The 13,535-nt window shown below is 38.8% G+C and overlaps 4 protein-coding genes across 5 annotated transcripts; 2 read left to right on the top strand and 2 right to left on the bottom strand.

Moving 5' to 3' along the window:
* Positions 1-441: 441 nt before the first annotated feature.
* Positions 442-2,621, bottom strand: LOC120778207 (UBX domain-containing protein 4). Its single transcript, XM_040109963.1, has 5 exons — positions 2,442-2,621; positions 2,187-2,321; positions 1,507-2,111; positions 804-1,438; positions 442-743 (listed from the first exon to the last, which is right to left on the bottom strand). Exons 1-5 carry the CDS (start codon positions 2,521-2,523, stop codon positions 533-535), a joined length of 1,668 nt encoding a protein of 555 aa, XP_039965897.1. The 5' UTR covers positions 2,524-2,621; the 3' UTR covers positions 442-532.
* A 1,694-nt stretch (positions 2,622-4,315) lies between these two features.
* LOC120778829 lies at positions 4,316-5,156 on the bottom strand. The gene is made up of 3 exons (XM_040110839.1): positions 4,935-5,156; positions 4,492-4,708; positions 4,316-4,431 (listed from the first exon to the last, which is right to left on the bottom strand). Exons 1-3 carry the CDS (start codon positions 5,016-5,018, stop codon positions 4,400-4,402), a joined length of 333 nt encoding a protein of 110 aa, XP_039966773.1. The 5' UTR covers positions 5,019-5,156; the 3' UTR covers positions 4,316-4,399.
* Positions 5,157-6,034: 878 nt separating this feature from the next.
* LOC120776979 (ATP-binding cassette sub-family B member 7, mitochondrial) lies at positions 6,035-13,499 on the top strand. 2 transcript variants are annotated; one of them, XM_040108076.1, is made up of 9 exons: positions 6,035-6,282; positions 8,160-8,289; positions 9,886-10,060; positions 10,132-10,295; positions 10,356-10,522; positions 10,591-10,701; positions 10,770-11,564; positions 12,706-12,981; positions 13,040-13,499. In XM_040108076.1, exons 1-9 carry the CDS (start codon positions 6,142-6,144, stop codon positions 13,238-13,240), a joined length of 2,160 nt encoding a protein of 719 aa, XP_039964010.1. In that variant the 5' UTR covers positions 6,035-6,141; the 3' UTR covers positions 13,241-13,499. The 2 variants fall into 2 exon arrangements, with proteins under 2 accessions (XP_039964010.1, XP_039964011.1); XM_040108077.1 differs by having other exon boundaries at positions 6,036-6,282; positions 9,940-10,060.
* LOC120776980 (SET domain-containing protein 4) lies at positions 6,190-8,098 on the top strand. Its single transcript, XM_040108079.1, has 2 exons — positions 6,190-6,282; positions 6,531-8,098. Exon 2 carries the CDS (start codon positions 6,678-6,680, stop codon positions 8,019-8,021), a length of 1,344 nt encoding a protein of 447 aa, XP_039964013.1. The 5' UTR covers positions 6,190-6,282; positions 6,531-6,677; the 3' UTR covers positions 8,022-8,098.
* Positions 13,500-13,535: the final 36 nt, after the last annotated feature.

Below are 13,535 nucleotides of genomic sequence, written 5' to 3'. Positions count from 1 at the left end.
GAAATTTGCTACACGCCGCGCTATCAACCGAATCACTTGCCGTTTTTTTTACGATTGCAGCCACCCTTTTTGATTATCCACAAGCGTAGAGAATTGAGCAACGAGCGAACACGTTGCGATACCTTGGAAAACTCAAACACATGTTGTAGATGTGCTCAAACTTGTTTGATGGAAATGTCAAAAATTCCAGTTTTTTTCTAATCAGCGCATACAGAGTTGCATTTGGCATGACAGCTGGAAATTATTTCAGAGCTAAATAATTGATAAAGTGCGTTGCCAGACTGTTTTAAAAATGTTTTGTTGAAATCTTCCAAATTTTCGAATTAACGATAATAGTATACAAAATCGATTCAAAACACTTACAACTACATTAAACAAAACAGTTGACACTGTGTAACTAAAACTAAATCGATGATACAAATATGTAACTGTTAAATCGTGTTCTTTGCCTTTAAATTTTATTTGAAAGGAAACTATGTATATGTATTTTTAAATTATGAGTTATATTCTAGTCTACGTTACGTTAAACTAACTACTGTTGCTGCGTGGAATTCCCATTCCAGGTGGCATTTTCATCATCTGAATCCTTGTGATCTGTCAAGCGATGAATATTTGAGCTACCATAACGACGATAAGGTTTCGATTCGCCTTTTTCGGTATCGTCCGAGCTGCTTGCATTATTACCCAATATCGATCCGGTAGCAACACCACCTCCAAATCGTTCCATATTACGACGTTTTGCACTGAAATATAAAATATGCATATGTTATTATGTGTAAGCGTTAAATTATAGCTACACTTACGCATCATGTTGTGCTCCAGCTTCCTCATTTGCTCGCTTGTTTGCACCAGACTCATTGTTATTTTTTTGACCTCCACCGGTAGCAAAATTTTTCAAATATCCAAAAACAGAAAAAACTGGAGAAAGTATAGCCATCACCAGCGTAGTAAAAATATTTAGAAGTCCACCGGAACGAGCTATGATAGCTGCTGGACTACTTGTACTCTCTTTCCCGATGATCAATATAACAGCACTAGGAAAAAGACTAAGTTCGGTCAGGGATTGTTCATCATGTTCAATATTAAGTTCCCGTTTAGGGTATGTTGTAGCTAAAGTGAAATCTTTTATACCGGTTCCAGGTAGTAAGTCTGTGCGCACATATTCGCGTAATTTGCCAAGTGTGTCTTGGACATTAAACACATGTGCAGCGGTACTACCACTCGCAAAACGAAACTGTATTCTAGTGCTGTCTGGGGTAACTGGGTTTACAATCGAGCCACCACCACTTTTAGTTCCCAATTCTGAACTTGTTGCAGCGCCTGACTCATCACGAGGCGTCGAAAACTTTTGCGCACGTTCGGCACGATCAGCAGCAATTTGTGCTCGTATTCTTTCACGAGCAGCCATTTCTTCGAGTTTTTCACGTCGAATATTTTCCTTAAATAATATCAATTTTAAATTGTATTTCATAATATACAATTAAAAAAATAAAATTTTATTCAAACCTTTAGTTCTTTCAATTCTTGTCCGCGCTGCCATTCTTGTAAACTTTGCATTTCCTTTCCCTCACGTCGGCGCCTCAACTCACGCTCTTTCTCTAGTTGTTTCTCTTCTTCAATGCGCTTCCTCCTCTGTTCTTCCATCTTTTTTCTGGCTTCTTCCATTTGTGCTTTTGCGTCAACTTCATTTTGATTCTCTCCCTGATTAGTTGAGCATTGAGGTTTTTCATCAGCCGGAACAATGTCTTCCTTTTCCTCTTTTGGTTTCTTGTAGCAGACGTCGCCGTCACAAACAATTTCAGTCTGGTCATCCGGCTTGACGGCAGAAACTCTTTCTGTTGTTGACTTGCTTGTGGAGGGGGGAGTCTTGTCTGCTGAAAGTGTGTCCTTTGACTCTTTTTGGGCAGTCAATTTAGAAGCAGCGGCATTTTGCTCGGCCGTAATGAAAGTAGCCGATGACTGGGTAGAGGGTGTGCTATGACCGGACAATGTAAGTACTTTATTAATTTTCTCTTCCAGTTCACCAATCGAAGCAATTATGCCAGTGCCTATTTCGAGCGGAGTACCAGTCTTGCCAATGAAGAAAATTGATGGTACCGGAACTACTTGATCTAAAAGATTGCAAAGGGATAATTAAAAGACATATACATATGTATGTAATAGCAGGTTTCAAAATTTGCACTTACATATTGTTGCAAACTGCATGTACGCTTGGCTATCACTTTCGATTTTTATGGCGACAAAATCATCAGATTCCAATTTTTCTCGTATTTTCTGAGCATTAATAAAGTTTGAAAGTTTTTGTGTTGATTCATCTTTACCTTTAGAAACAAGATTTCAGAATTATTAAAATATAGAATTTACACGAATAAATCACTACAGAAATGACGTGTTCAATCACAGCTGATTTTTTTTCCATGGATCTAAATTTTTTAACTCACCTTCGACATAAACAACAAAAATAGCATTTTTGGCCTTTGATTCTGCCACTGCCTCTGCAATGTTACCTTTGTACCAATTCATGTTTTATCCTTTACAGTTTTTATTTTTTTTGACTGAATTAAAGCACTGATAATTTCTTTAACAACTTCTCGAAAAATGTAAAACAAAGTAAAACACCGAAGAAGAAGATTAGCCTTTGAAAAGTAGTGTTGCCGTATTATTATTAAATGTGTTATGTTTTGGAACAATAAACATCTTTGTTAAATATTTTTATAGAAAAATAATATTATTTAGAAAATGAAAAAATCTACGTATTGTTTTCAATTTCATTAAAATTTATCTATGGTAGTATTTCGTAATGTCAAATGTCATCGGCAAGTTTGAATTTGAGAGCAATGGTGGAACAGCTGATACAACCACCTTTCAACCACAACAACAACCATTATTTAAAAAGTCAAAAAAGTTTTGCGGTATTTACGCTAGTTGTGAGTTATAGCGTCGCAAACATGGAGCAAGATAAAGGGAAAATACGGCATATTTTACAGTACTACTACGATAAAGGCAACAATGCATCTCAAGCCGCCAATAAAATTTGTGCAGTTTATGGACCCGATACAGTTTCCATTTCCACCGCACAACTATGGTTTCAACGTTTTCGTTCTGGTGTAGAGTGGGTCGAAGATGCGCCACGCTCCGGAAGGCCTGTCGTCGAAAATTGCGATAAAATCGCTGAATTGGTCGAAAGAGACCGGCATAGTAGCAGCCGTAGCATCGGTCAAGAGCTGGGCATGAGTCATCAAACCGTTATAAACCATTTGAAGAAGCTTGGAGTCACTAAGAAGCTCGATGTATGGGTGCCACACGAATTGACGCAAAAAAACATCTTTGACCGTATCGACGCATGCGAATCGCTTCTGAATCGCAACAAAATCGACCCGTTTTTGAAGCGTATGGTGATTGGCGATGAAAAGTGGGTCACTTACGATAACGTAAGGCGCAAACGGTCGTGGTCGAAAAGCGGTGAAGCGGCCCAGACGGTGGCCAAGCCTAGATTGACGGCCAGGAAGGTTCTTCTGTGTGTTTGGTGGGATTGGCAGGGAATAATCCACTATGAGCTGCTCCCCTATGGCCAAACGCTCAATTCGGACCTGTACTGCCAACAACTGGATCGCTTGAAGGCAGCACTCATGCAGAAGAGGCCATCTTTGATCAACACAGGCCGAATTGTATTCCATCAGGACAACGCCAGGCCACACACATCTTTAGTGACGCGCCAGAAGCTCCGGGAGTTCGGATGGGAGGTTCTTTTGCATCCACCGTATAGTCCGGATCTTGCACCAAGTGATTACCACCTGTTTCTGTCCATGGGGAACGCGCTTGGTAGTCTGAAGTTGGCCACAAGAGAGTCCTGTGAAAATTGGCTCTCCGAGTTTTTTGCCAATAGGGAAGCGAGCTTCTATATGAGAGGCATTATGAAGTTGGCATCTCGTTGGGAACGCGTCATCGAACAAAACGGCGCATATTTGACTTGAACCGCATTATTGTAACCAATTTTATGAACAATTGAAAATTCAATAAAAATACCGCAAGACTTTTTTGACAACCTAATATATTATTGTAATTGATCAATGTACTTCTGGAACTATGGGCAAAATAGTTGATGGGCCAATCGCTCCTTTAAATACGTCCACATACGTGTTATCTTGTTATAACTGCCTTAAACAATACTTTGATATTTCGAGCAAATCGTAGAATGTTTATAGAGTGTTAAAAAGTAAAATAAAAACGCACAATATAGTAAATCATTATTTTACAAGTTGTATCCCTATATTTAATATTATGTTTCCATATTAAATCGTCATATAAAAATGAGTTACATTAATAATATATTAAGTGAATTGAAACAATAATAAATGTCAATATACGTTTGCGAATGTATTTGGTATGTCTGATGGTTTTAATGGTTAGCAATTTCCGGATCATCCAGCTCTGTAATTAGAGTATATTATCAGATTTTATTTTCTACATTTATAGCCCATATTTACTAACCTGATTCAGAAAGAATTCTGGCACTGGTTACGGAGCCAGATCGAGACGATATATCACTGCGAACTAAATTAATCCTTGGCAAACGAATGCAGCAACGTCGCATTTTGGTATCTTTATTGGTGGAACTATCTGCGGATATTTTACTAAAGTTCGTAGTGTCAGAGCAGCGTTGAATACGCACAGCACAGCGGCGTATTCGCTGATCCAAGATTTGTTCCTAAATAGAAAAAAAGCACTTATTAATTTTTTGAGTAATTTTTCAGCTTTGTAAAATAGATTCATACGAATGGATCACAGATATACACAACCACTAGATGCATATTTAAAAATTTTCTAATGTAAAATACGTGTAAAATGTATGCCAAAAGCTCAAAAATATAAATGTATATTTAGTTTTCTTTCTCGGCGCATGAAAAAAATTCAAATTTCATTTCACAACTTACCTGTACTTCTTGTGGAGTAATACCAACAAATGACATACGATTAAGTTTCACCGAACACTTCTTAGTTTTAATTGTTGATTCCATTTTTTCTTTTACTGATTTAGTTAGGAGAAGTTTCAGCTTTAATTTATAATACTTAATTGAGTATAATTTCTAAATTTATCAAAATGGACGCTGTTATCTTGTTTTTCGACTTTTGCCTAGTGCACATTTATTTAAACTTTTGTTTTGAACATACTTAAAATGCAGTGTTGCCAGATGACACATAATTTACTTTGGCCAAAAATTATAGCGCGCTTACATGCAAAAATTTAAGTTCTGCATATCGTTACCCAAAATGCAAAATAACGTAACATCAACATTTCTTGGAGAAGAGAAATATATAGAAGAACTACTATCTTATATACTTTTCGTGGCTGAAGTTTAAAATTTTTGTAATTTTACGTCATATAAAATAGTATTACGTAATCAATAAAAAGCTCAATTCCGAGTTTTTTTATGATGAGTGGTTTTGTATTTTAGGTTGTTGTTGTTGTTTTAACGGAAATTCAATCCCCGTTGGGATGGTAAATGTCATTTGTGTTGTCATCGATGTCATCTAACGGTAGGCCCAAGAAACGTGCTGTTTCTACGGGGTCGGACCAAAGGGAGGAGGGTGTAAGATGGGTGGGGTTTATGGGTCATGCAAAGAGGTGGTCAGTATCATGCGGAGACTCGTTGCATAGCACTTGATGATCAGTTGTTTGATAATCACACTTTCTAAAATATGTTTTTCTGTAATTCCATCAAACTTATTCTGTTTGTTAGGTATTATGTACATATATTACTGCCAACATTACTCTCCGTTGTTATTGTGACAGAAAAAAATAATCTTCAAAATGATTAAAGTAGCTAAGTTTAGGGTTCTAGACCGAATCAAATTCGTGTCTTTTCGTTATTCAGATATTGCGTAGACCTGCCTGAAACGTTCTCTGCCGTATGTTAACAATCACTGTATAAAAGGTGTAAAAAATAAAATCAGCGGATTTTCACTCATATTTTCTTATTTTTCCAAAATGGCAGCATTATGTTGGTTGTAAATCGAACAATGCCTAGTAAATCAGCTGATAAGAGGATTTGATAGAAAATTTGCGAAAACGAGTGGCTATTATCAAAATTGGGACGGAGGGAGAAGATATTTCCTATTCGAGTGTGTGTCTGTTAAATTATGGCTGGACTAGTACATTTAGCGCGATTTTGTAGCAAGCAGCAGCAAATAACATCAACAAATAGACGATTCTACAGTATAGTGAGGCCCACTTCTGGTCTATTCAAAGCGCGTGGACAACGTCGATTACCTGCTCATTTGGTAAGTGCTAATTTCAAGGCCATATCAGGCGATATCATTTCTACATATTTCATAACATATCTTATTAGAGAACTTATCATAATGAATCAGCATATGCTTAATACTTTCAAAAAGTGCTCCTGGAGTGGTCAGGCAAACAGTGTTCAAATTTGTATTGTTTTGGCCTTCCGTGTAGCTAAACGTTACTAGTCGAAGATGAAAATGGTCTAATTAATTACCATTTCTCTTTTATCTACTTCTCATTGCAGAACTAACAAGCTTCGTGAACATCAACATACAAAGTATTTTATGTACAAAAAAATATAAAGCCAATAACAATCTACATTTGAACATTGTTTGCTGACACACACATAAAAAATAAGTTCTAACTATTTACAAGTATTGTAAACGAAATCATGGGACGCACTGGCCGTGCAAGGCAACGCAATAAACGTATGCGTGTAACACAAAACGCCCCAGAAGACTCCTTAAATCCCTTATTATATGAGTTGAGCAGGCTTGGGTGGCATAATCCCAGCCGGTTAACCGCGCGTGATTTTCCATTCACGGGTCGCGGTGTTTGCTCCAAAAAACAAAAATTCTCTACGGGCGATACAGTTATAAATCTACCTCTGAAATGTTTGGTAACAATATCGACTCTTGAAGAAGCCGCACATTTTAAATCACAATTTGATATTACCAAATTCCACAAAGATCACAAAATATCGTTTCAATCATTATTAGCGCTTTATATACTACATGAGAAGCACTTGGAGGAAGCTTCACATATTAGCGCTTACATAAACACCATACCCAAACAATTTAGCACACCTTATTTTTGCCCGATTGCTGAGCTGCAACGTTTGCCTGTGGAAATTTTGGAGAAAACGGTTGAACAACATCGTCTTATTCGTGAAAATTACACCAACCTAAAGAGCGTTTTTCGTAGAAATGAATGTAGTTATTGCGGTCAGCAGTACTTTGATGAAATCTATACGCTGGACGCATTCAAGTGGGCTTATTTTGCTGTCAACACACGTAGTGTTTATGTATTCAGTCGCCAATTCAAGCCAGACAAATGCTTCTTTCAACCGCTACTCAGTGACGAGCCAAATATGGCATTAGCGCCATTTCTTGACCTCTTCAATCATTCAGCTGAAGTTACTACAAGCGCCGACCTCCTACCAACAGGGCCAAAAAAGCAACTGGAATACGTTCTGACACTAGAGAGCAACACTTCTGCAATTTCGCCGCGTTCACAACTGTTTATAAGTTATGGTGCCTTATCGAATTTTAAACTACTCACCGAATACGGGTTTTTTATAACCCAAAATCGACACGATTATTTTAGTTTTTCGCTAACGGATATTGAAGATTTCCTGAAGCACGACAAAACGTACAGTAATTTAATTTTGCATCGCAACAAATTCGCCTTTATACGTCACCACAATTTGCACGATGAAATGTTTGTGCACTTAGATGATGGCGCATCGCACAATTTATGTGTTGTGCTGCATTTACTGGTCCATGAGCAGAGCGTATACCCGAATGTGCTTAATCAAGTGGCTTTTGGCGCAGCTGAGCGTTTGGCTAATGTCGAGAATGAAGTGCGATCACTTGTGTCTTATAAAATAAACTCTTATAGAACATTTTTGGCTGATTTCGAAAAACTCACCACACTGAGCGAAAGCGGAAAGGTTGCGAAAAGCTATATGGAAGAGTGCATACGGTACCTTGAAGAATATTTAGATAGTATATGAAGTAGAGTAGAAATTAAAATCGAGAGATATACAACCTGTATATTGATTTTAAATAAAATATTTTTTTAATATTGCAATTTATTGTGTTTTTTTTACGTTTTTCTCAAGCATTTTACATTACAAATTTCTGTATTTCAGTTCTATTCCAGCCAGTCTGTAGCCGACAATGATGATGTTGCAAAAACGCAAAAGAAGAAAATCACGCCGTTTACACCGACGCCCGGAAATAAATTGCTGGGCGGTGTGCTGGTGAAGAAAGTGCCCAAAGGTAACTAAAACGCGTTAAGACAGTGTTAGAACGCATCAACGAAATAACGGCATAGGGAAGAGGTAACATTGTAAATACGACTCAGGTACCACGTGACGCCTTCGATTATCACTGAGTATGAGGAATGGACGAGCATGTCGTTGCAGTCCTTAGCACATTCTTTCATGTTTTTTGTTTTTTTTTTTATGAAAAATATTTGAACATTCGTTTTGAAAAGTTATCATGCCGTTTTTATATTGTTTTGAATGAGCACCAGCTAAAATTAAATAAGACAAGTAAGAAAGTGCTAAGTTCGGGCGCAACCGAACATTTTATACTCTTGCAACTTGCCAGGGTCAAAGCCGGCTTAATACCTTCAGGAGCACAAGCTTTATAAGTTATATGGGGTCCCGGAGAAGTTTTCGGGAAAAGTTTTATCCTGATATTCATTGTTGCTTGATTTGCATTCTGGAAAGTGAAAGAATCAGATGGAATTTAAAATTGGGTTATAGGAGAAGTAGGCGTGGTTGTAGTCCAATTTCGTTTGTTTTCGCACTGGAACATAGCAATGTCAAGGAGACATTATATTCTAAATTTGGTGGATATCGGTTGAGTAGGTCTTCAGATATGACTTTTCACCTTGACCTGACTGTTTTCGACCCCGGTTACCATGAAATCCTCTTGTATCATCACAGATGTTCTAATTGTAGGCCTTTAGAGTATTTATTTATTTATTTGACGCGTTTTTATCAGTTTTAAACGGAACCGTATATGTATACAGACAGACAGTCCATTGGAATATCAACTCGTCTCGTCATTCTGATTATTGATATGTACATATATGATGTATTAGTTTCAACAACCGTTATGTGAATAAAATTATTAACTCTGTAGCAACATGTTGCAAGGGTATACAAATTTTGACATTGGCGCCAATTAAATGTCAACTAATCGCTTGTTTTTCTGCTTAATTTCCTTTTTTCCTGCTGTTACCGTACGAATTCTTATACATACATTTATTAATGACAGTTCAGTTTATGCACTTTTCATTTTATAGAAGCTCGGATTTTTATGCAAATTGAATGCGCAAAAATATTGAAGAAGTATGCATATGAAAGTTAAAAATTTGCTAAAGGAAAAGTTCTAGGTAAACAATAATTAATAGTTAACGGTACTAGCATTTGTTGTTAAAATGTTTAAGCATAACCAATTTTCAATTTTTATAATTTTAATTTTTTTTTCTAAAAATACTTTTTTTTTATTTTTGCAAATTTCTAAGACATAACGGGATAAATTAATTTATTTTCTTCTACAATAAGTTTCAGATTTATGTAATATTAAATAAAACTACGCACTTGCATATGGATCCGAGTTTTACTAATCATATTAATCCTGCCCTTTTAATTATAACCTTGCTTTTTTCTAACCTTTTTAAATAATATATTTATGCAATATTTTATTATGTTTATTGTATATACATGCTGATTTAACTAATTTTTGTTCAGCTAACCGTGCTAACATTTTTCCCTTTAGTTGTCATTAATCATCAATCAAACGCTTACTGTTGTTGTGTGACCTTGTTGGGGTCTTACTTTTGAATCTAGTAATTACCCACAGGTCCGACAACAACAGCACAGCGGCTACCACTACGAAATTGTCATATTCATTTAGGCGGCACTGATGCGGGCAGTGCGCTGGGCAAACTCGACGCGCCGGAAGTGACGTCACAAGATATGTTGCGCGCCATGATGCACTACATCTGGCCCAAAGAGGATGCGCTCGTGCGGAAACGGTACGAAATTTGAAGGAAATCAAAATTATTTTAATTAACCTCACTTTTTGTTGCTTACTTTTCTCCTGCAGTGTGGTTATATCTCTAAGTCTGCTGGTCGGTTCCAAAATGCTGACCGTTTGTGTGCCGTTCCTGTTTAAGGGTGCCGTCGATACGCTGAACACGATGAACACGCTGAATATGGACACAGCGCCGGACACGGTGTTGTCTGTAGCCACAGCTATGCTGCTTGGATGTAATGCAACACTCTTTAGCTTAAAAAAAAAACAACTAAATAAATACTGCTTACTTTTAGATGGCGTTGCACGCGCCAGCGCTGCCGCTTTCAACGAACTGCGTAATGCCGTCTTCGCGCGGGTGGCACACCATTCCATTCGGAAGATCGCCTCAAATGTGTTTCTACATTTGCATAATTTGGATTTGGCATTCCATTTGAATAAGCAGACGGGCGCCTTATCTAAGGTAAGCCCTGCAGCGCTGTTGTCTAACCTATCCTGGAGTGTGTGTAAGAGTATTTGTGATTTTTTCAGACCATCGATCGCGGTTCCCGTGGCATAAACTTTGTGCTCAGCGCAATGGTTTTCAATATAGTGCCAACCATATTCGAACTGGCGCTGGTGTCCTCCATCTTGGGCACTAAGGTAAAGTAGAGTAGCTTTATAGATACATATTTTCACAGTTATAATTTGAGCATATCTTCTTTTTACAGTGCGGCTTAGCCTTCGCCGGCGTTTCGATGGGTTGTGTTGGCGTGTATGCCGCTTTCACGTTAGCCGTTACGCAGTGGCGCACCAAGTTCCGCATCTATATGAATCAGGCGGAAAATGAGGCGAGCAATAAAGCTGTCGATTCGCTGATCAACTACGAAACTGTCAAGTATTTCAATAATGAAAAGTTCGAAGCCGGCCGCTACAATGAAGTGCTGAAGAAATATGAGGTGGCCAGTTTGAAGACGAGCACCAGTTTGGCCATGTTGAATTTCGGCCAAAATGCCATTTTCAGTTCGGCGCTGAGTATAATCATGTTGCTGGCCGCCAACGAGATATCCAAAGGCAATATGACCGTTGGTGATTTGGTGATGGTTAACGGTTTACTATTCCAACTTTCCATCCCCTTGGGTTTTCTTGGCAGCGTATATCGCGAGGTGCGTCAAGCTCTACTTGACATGCAATCAATGTTTACGCTTATGAATGTCGATGCACGTATTGCTTCGGCGCCGCATGCACCACCTCTGGCAGTTGGTTATGACAATGCATCTATCGAATTCAGAAATGTCAGTTTTGAGTATGAACCGGGTAAACCTATCTTCAAAGATTTGTCTTTCACCATACCAGCTGGCAAGACAATCGCTTTCGTTGGTGGTTCGGGTTCGGGAAAATCGTCGATGGTGCGTTTGCTGTTTCGCTTCTTCGAACCCAATGCGGGTAAAATTTTCATTAACGGACAGGATACCAGTGAAGTGGATTTAGACAGTTTGCGACACGCCATTGCTGTTGTGCCGCAGGTAAGACTATAAACACGCTACATCTTCATATATATTCGTTCTTATGATTCCCCAAAATTTAGTCAGATAGTCAGATATTAAAGTTTGTTCAACTAACGGTTGTTTATAACACTTAGAGCTAACCCAAATAGATATAGGGTTGTGCATATCAGCGTCCACAGGGTATGAAAGCGAATTGATATCTGGATGAGTATCTTTCTGTTCGTCCGCACGTACAACTGATTACTTCAATAAAGACTGAGATATATTGATGATCCAAAGTCGAAATATGGGTCTACTATGTTAGCCGGCAAATTACTCTGTACCCCTCGGTAGACAAAGCCAAACTATGTGTTACCCGTCGGCTAACCAGCCTTCAAATACTCGATGTGTGGAAAATCGGAAGAGTCCTATCCTCCGATAATTCTCTTCTTCCCAGTAGTGAAGGCACTTGACATTCGACAGTCTGTGCTCCTTCACCCCTCACACGACCGTCATTATTGTCAAAATAGAGAGACGCAATAAAATCCTCAAGTCGCTAGCAGGCAGCATATGGGGAAAAGACAAAGAAACGTTGTTCGTAACAAGGCAATCGGCTGGCCCAACCTTAACTACGCCGCCTCCTATGAGCATCAAGAGGTTCTTCCTCACTACGTCGACGACATAAAACAAAACTCCGACCAGACTTCGGACGAAACAAACTTCAGACATGCACTGACCGCCATTCACAGTGAAGCCATCTTCTTCACCGACTCTCTTTCAGTGAATGGCTTACTTGGAGTCAAATCCTTTGCAGACGAAGAGCTCGAGTTGCCGCGAGAAACTTCGTTCTGGATACTGTAGCAGGTTAAACTCCTACTTATCCATAATCAACCCTGAATATCAAATATATGTCCAGAGTACAACGAGTCCACGAGTCCCCTAAGCACACACACTATCGTCCTACCCTGTGTAAAAGCACATTTCTTGGGCCCACCGATGACAACTTATCTAGTGGTGCAAACAGACGGTTTCAAAATGGCCACAGTCGGATCACTACACGCCTACTGCCCATACAACGCCATTTTGAATCGAAATAATGCAGATATTGTGTCAGATATTATGAGAAATAATACTCATTTTTTCAAAAATAATTGGAATCCGTTCATTTTTCATATTTCAGGATTCGGTACTTTTCCACGACACCATACAACACAACATTCACTACGGAAACTTGAATAAATCGCAAGAAGATGTGGAGAATGCTGCACGTATGGCGGATCTGCATGACTCCATCATGCGCTGGCCGAAGCGATACGAAACAGAAGTCGGCGAACGCGGCCTCAAGCTGTCGGGCGGTGAGAAACAACGCGTGGCCATTGCACGCGCCATACTCAAAAACTCGCCAATTCTCATATTCGACGAGGCAACGAGTAGTCTGGACTCGATTACGGAGCAAGTATGCGTTTAGTTGTTTAAATATCGCAACAATTTTTTTAATTGCGCTCTCTTTCAAGAACATACTGCAAGCGCTTTCACGCGCCACTGCCAATCGCACCAGCATCTGCATAGCACATCGACTCTCCACCGTCATGGATGCCGACGAGATTTTCGTGCTGGAGAATGGACGTGTGGGTGAACGTGGCACACACGCGGAACTCCTCAAGAAGAACGGTCTCTATGCGCGTCTTTGGGAGACGCAAACACAACAATACTGACCGGAGGCGCTTGTGCGCACCAGCAATGCCTAAACGTTGCATTATTCACCCAAACAAACACACACACACTCACACCTAGAGACAAATACAAACACACCGCCGACTGTCATTGGGCAGTTTTAGTGTCATGTAATTTAATTATTGTTGATTTACATAGAAGCTATTGAATGATTCATTCTCAGTATGTACTGGTTATATACATGTGTATGTATGTTTTAAGCAAACAAGCGTAGTAAAAGTCAAAAACCTAACCTCCAAACATATGTATATGTATGTACACTCAAACGTAGTTAAT

Source organism: Bactrocera tryoni, chromosome 5 (assembly GCF_016617805.1).
Source record: "Bactrocera tryoni isolate S06 chromosome 5, CSIRO_BtryS06_freeze2, whole genome shotgun sequence".
NCBI classification, from domain to species: domain Eukaryota; kingdom Metazoa; phylum Arthropoda; class Insecta; order Diptera; family Tephritidae; genus Bactrocera; species Bactrocera tryoni.
This window is presented reverse-complemented; position numbering and strand designations above follow the sequence as displayed.

Bases quoted from the DNA above. Each gene is read 5' to 3' on its own strand.
- LOC120778207 (XM_040109963.1), bottom strand. From the start codon at position 2,523: ATGAATTGGTACAAAGGTAACATTGCAGAGGCAGTGGCAGAATCAAAG. The intron at 1,439-1,506 runs GTTTGAATAAAA...ATATTATTTAAG, and splicing joins AAGAATTGAAAGAACTAAAG to GAAAATATTCGACGTGAAAA. The intron at 744-803 runs GTAAGTGTAGCT...TTTATATTTCAG, and splicing joins GCTGGAGCACAACATGATGC to TGCAAAACGTCGTAATATGG.
- LOC120778829 (XM_040110839.1), bottom strand. From the start codon at position 5,018: ATGGAATCAACAATTAAAACTAAGAAGTGTTCGGTGAAACTTAATCGT. The intron at 4,709-4,934 runs GTAAGTTGTGAA...TTTTCTATTTAG, and splicing joins TTACTCCACAAGAAGTACAG to GAACAAATCTTGGATCAGCG. The intron at 4,432-4,491 runs GTTAGTAAATAT...CTCTAATTACAG, and splicing joins CAGAATTCTTTCTGAATCAG to AGCTGGATGATCCGGAAATT.
- LOC120776979 (XM_040108076.1), top strand. From the start codon at position 6,142: ATGGCTGGACTAGTACATTTAGCGCGATTTTGTAGCAAGCAGCAGCAA. The intron at 10,061-10,131 runs GTACGAAATTTG...TTTCTCCTGCAG, and splicing joins GATGCGCTCGTGCGGAAACG to TGTGGTTATATCTCTAAGTC. The intron at 10,296-10,355 runs GTAATGCAACAC...GCTTACTTTTAG, and splicing joins CACAGCTATGCTGCTTGGAT to ATGGCGTTGCACGCGCCAGC.
- LOC120776980 (XM_040108079.1), top strand. From the start codon at position 6,678: ATGGGACGCACTGGCCGTGCAAGGCAACGCAATAAACGTATGCGTGTA.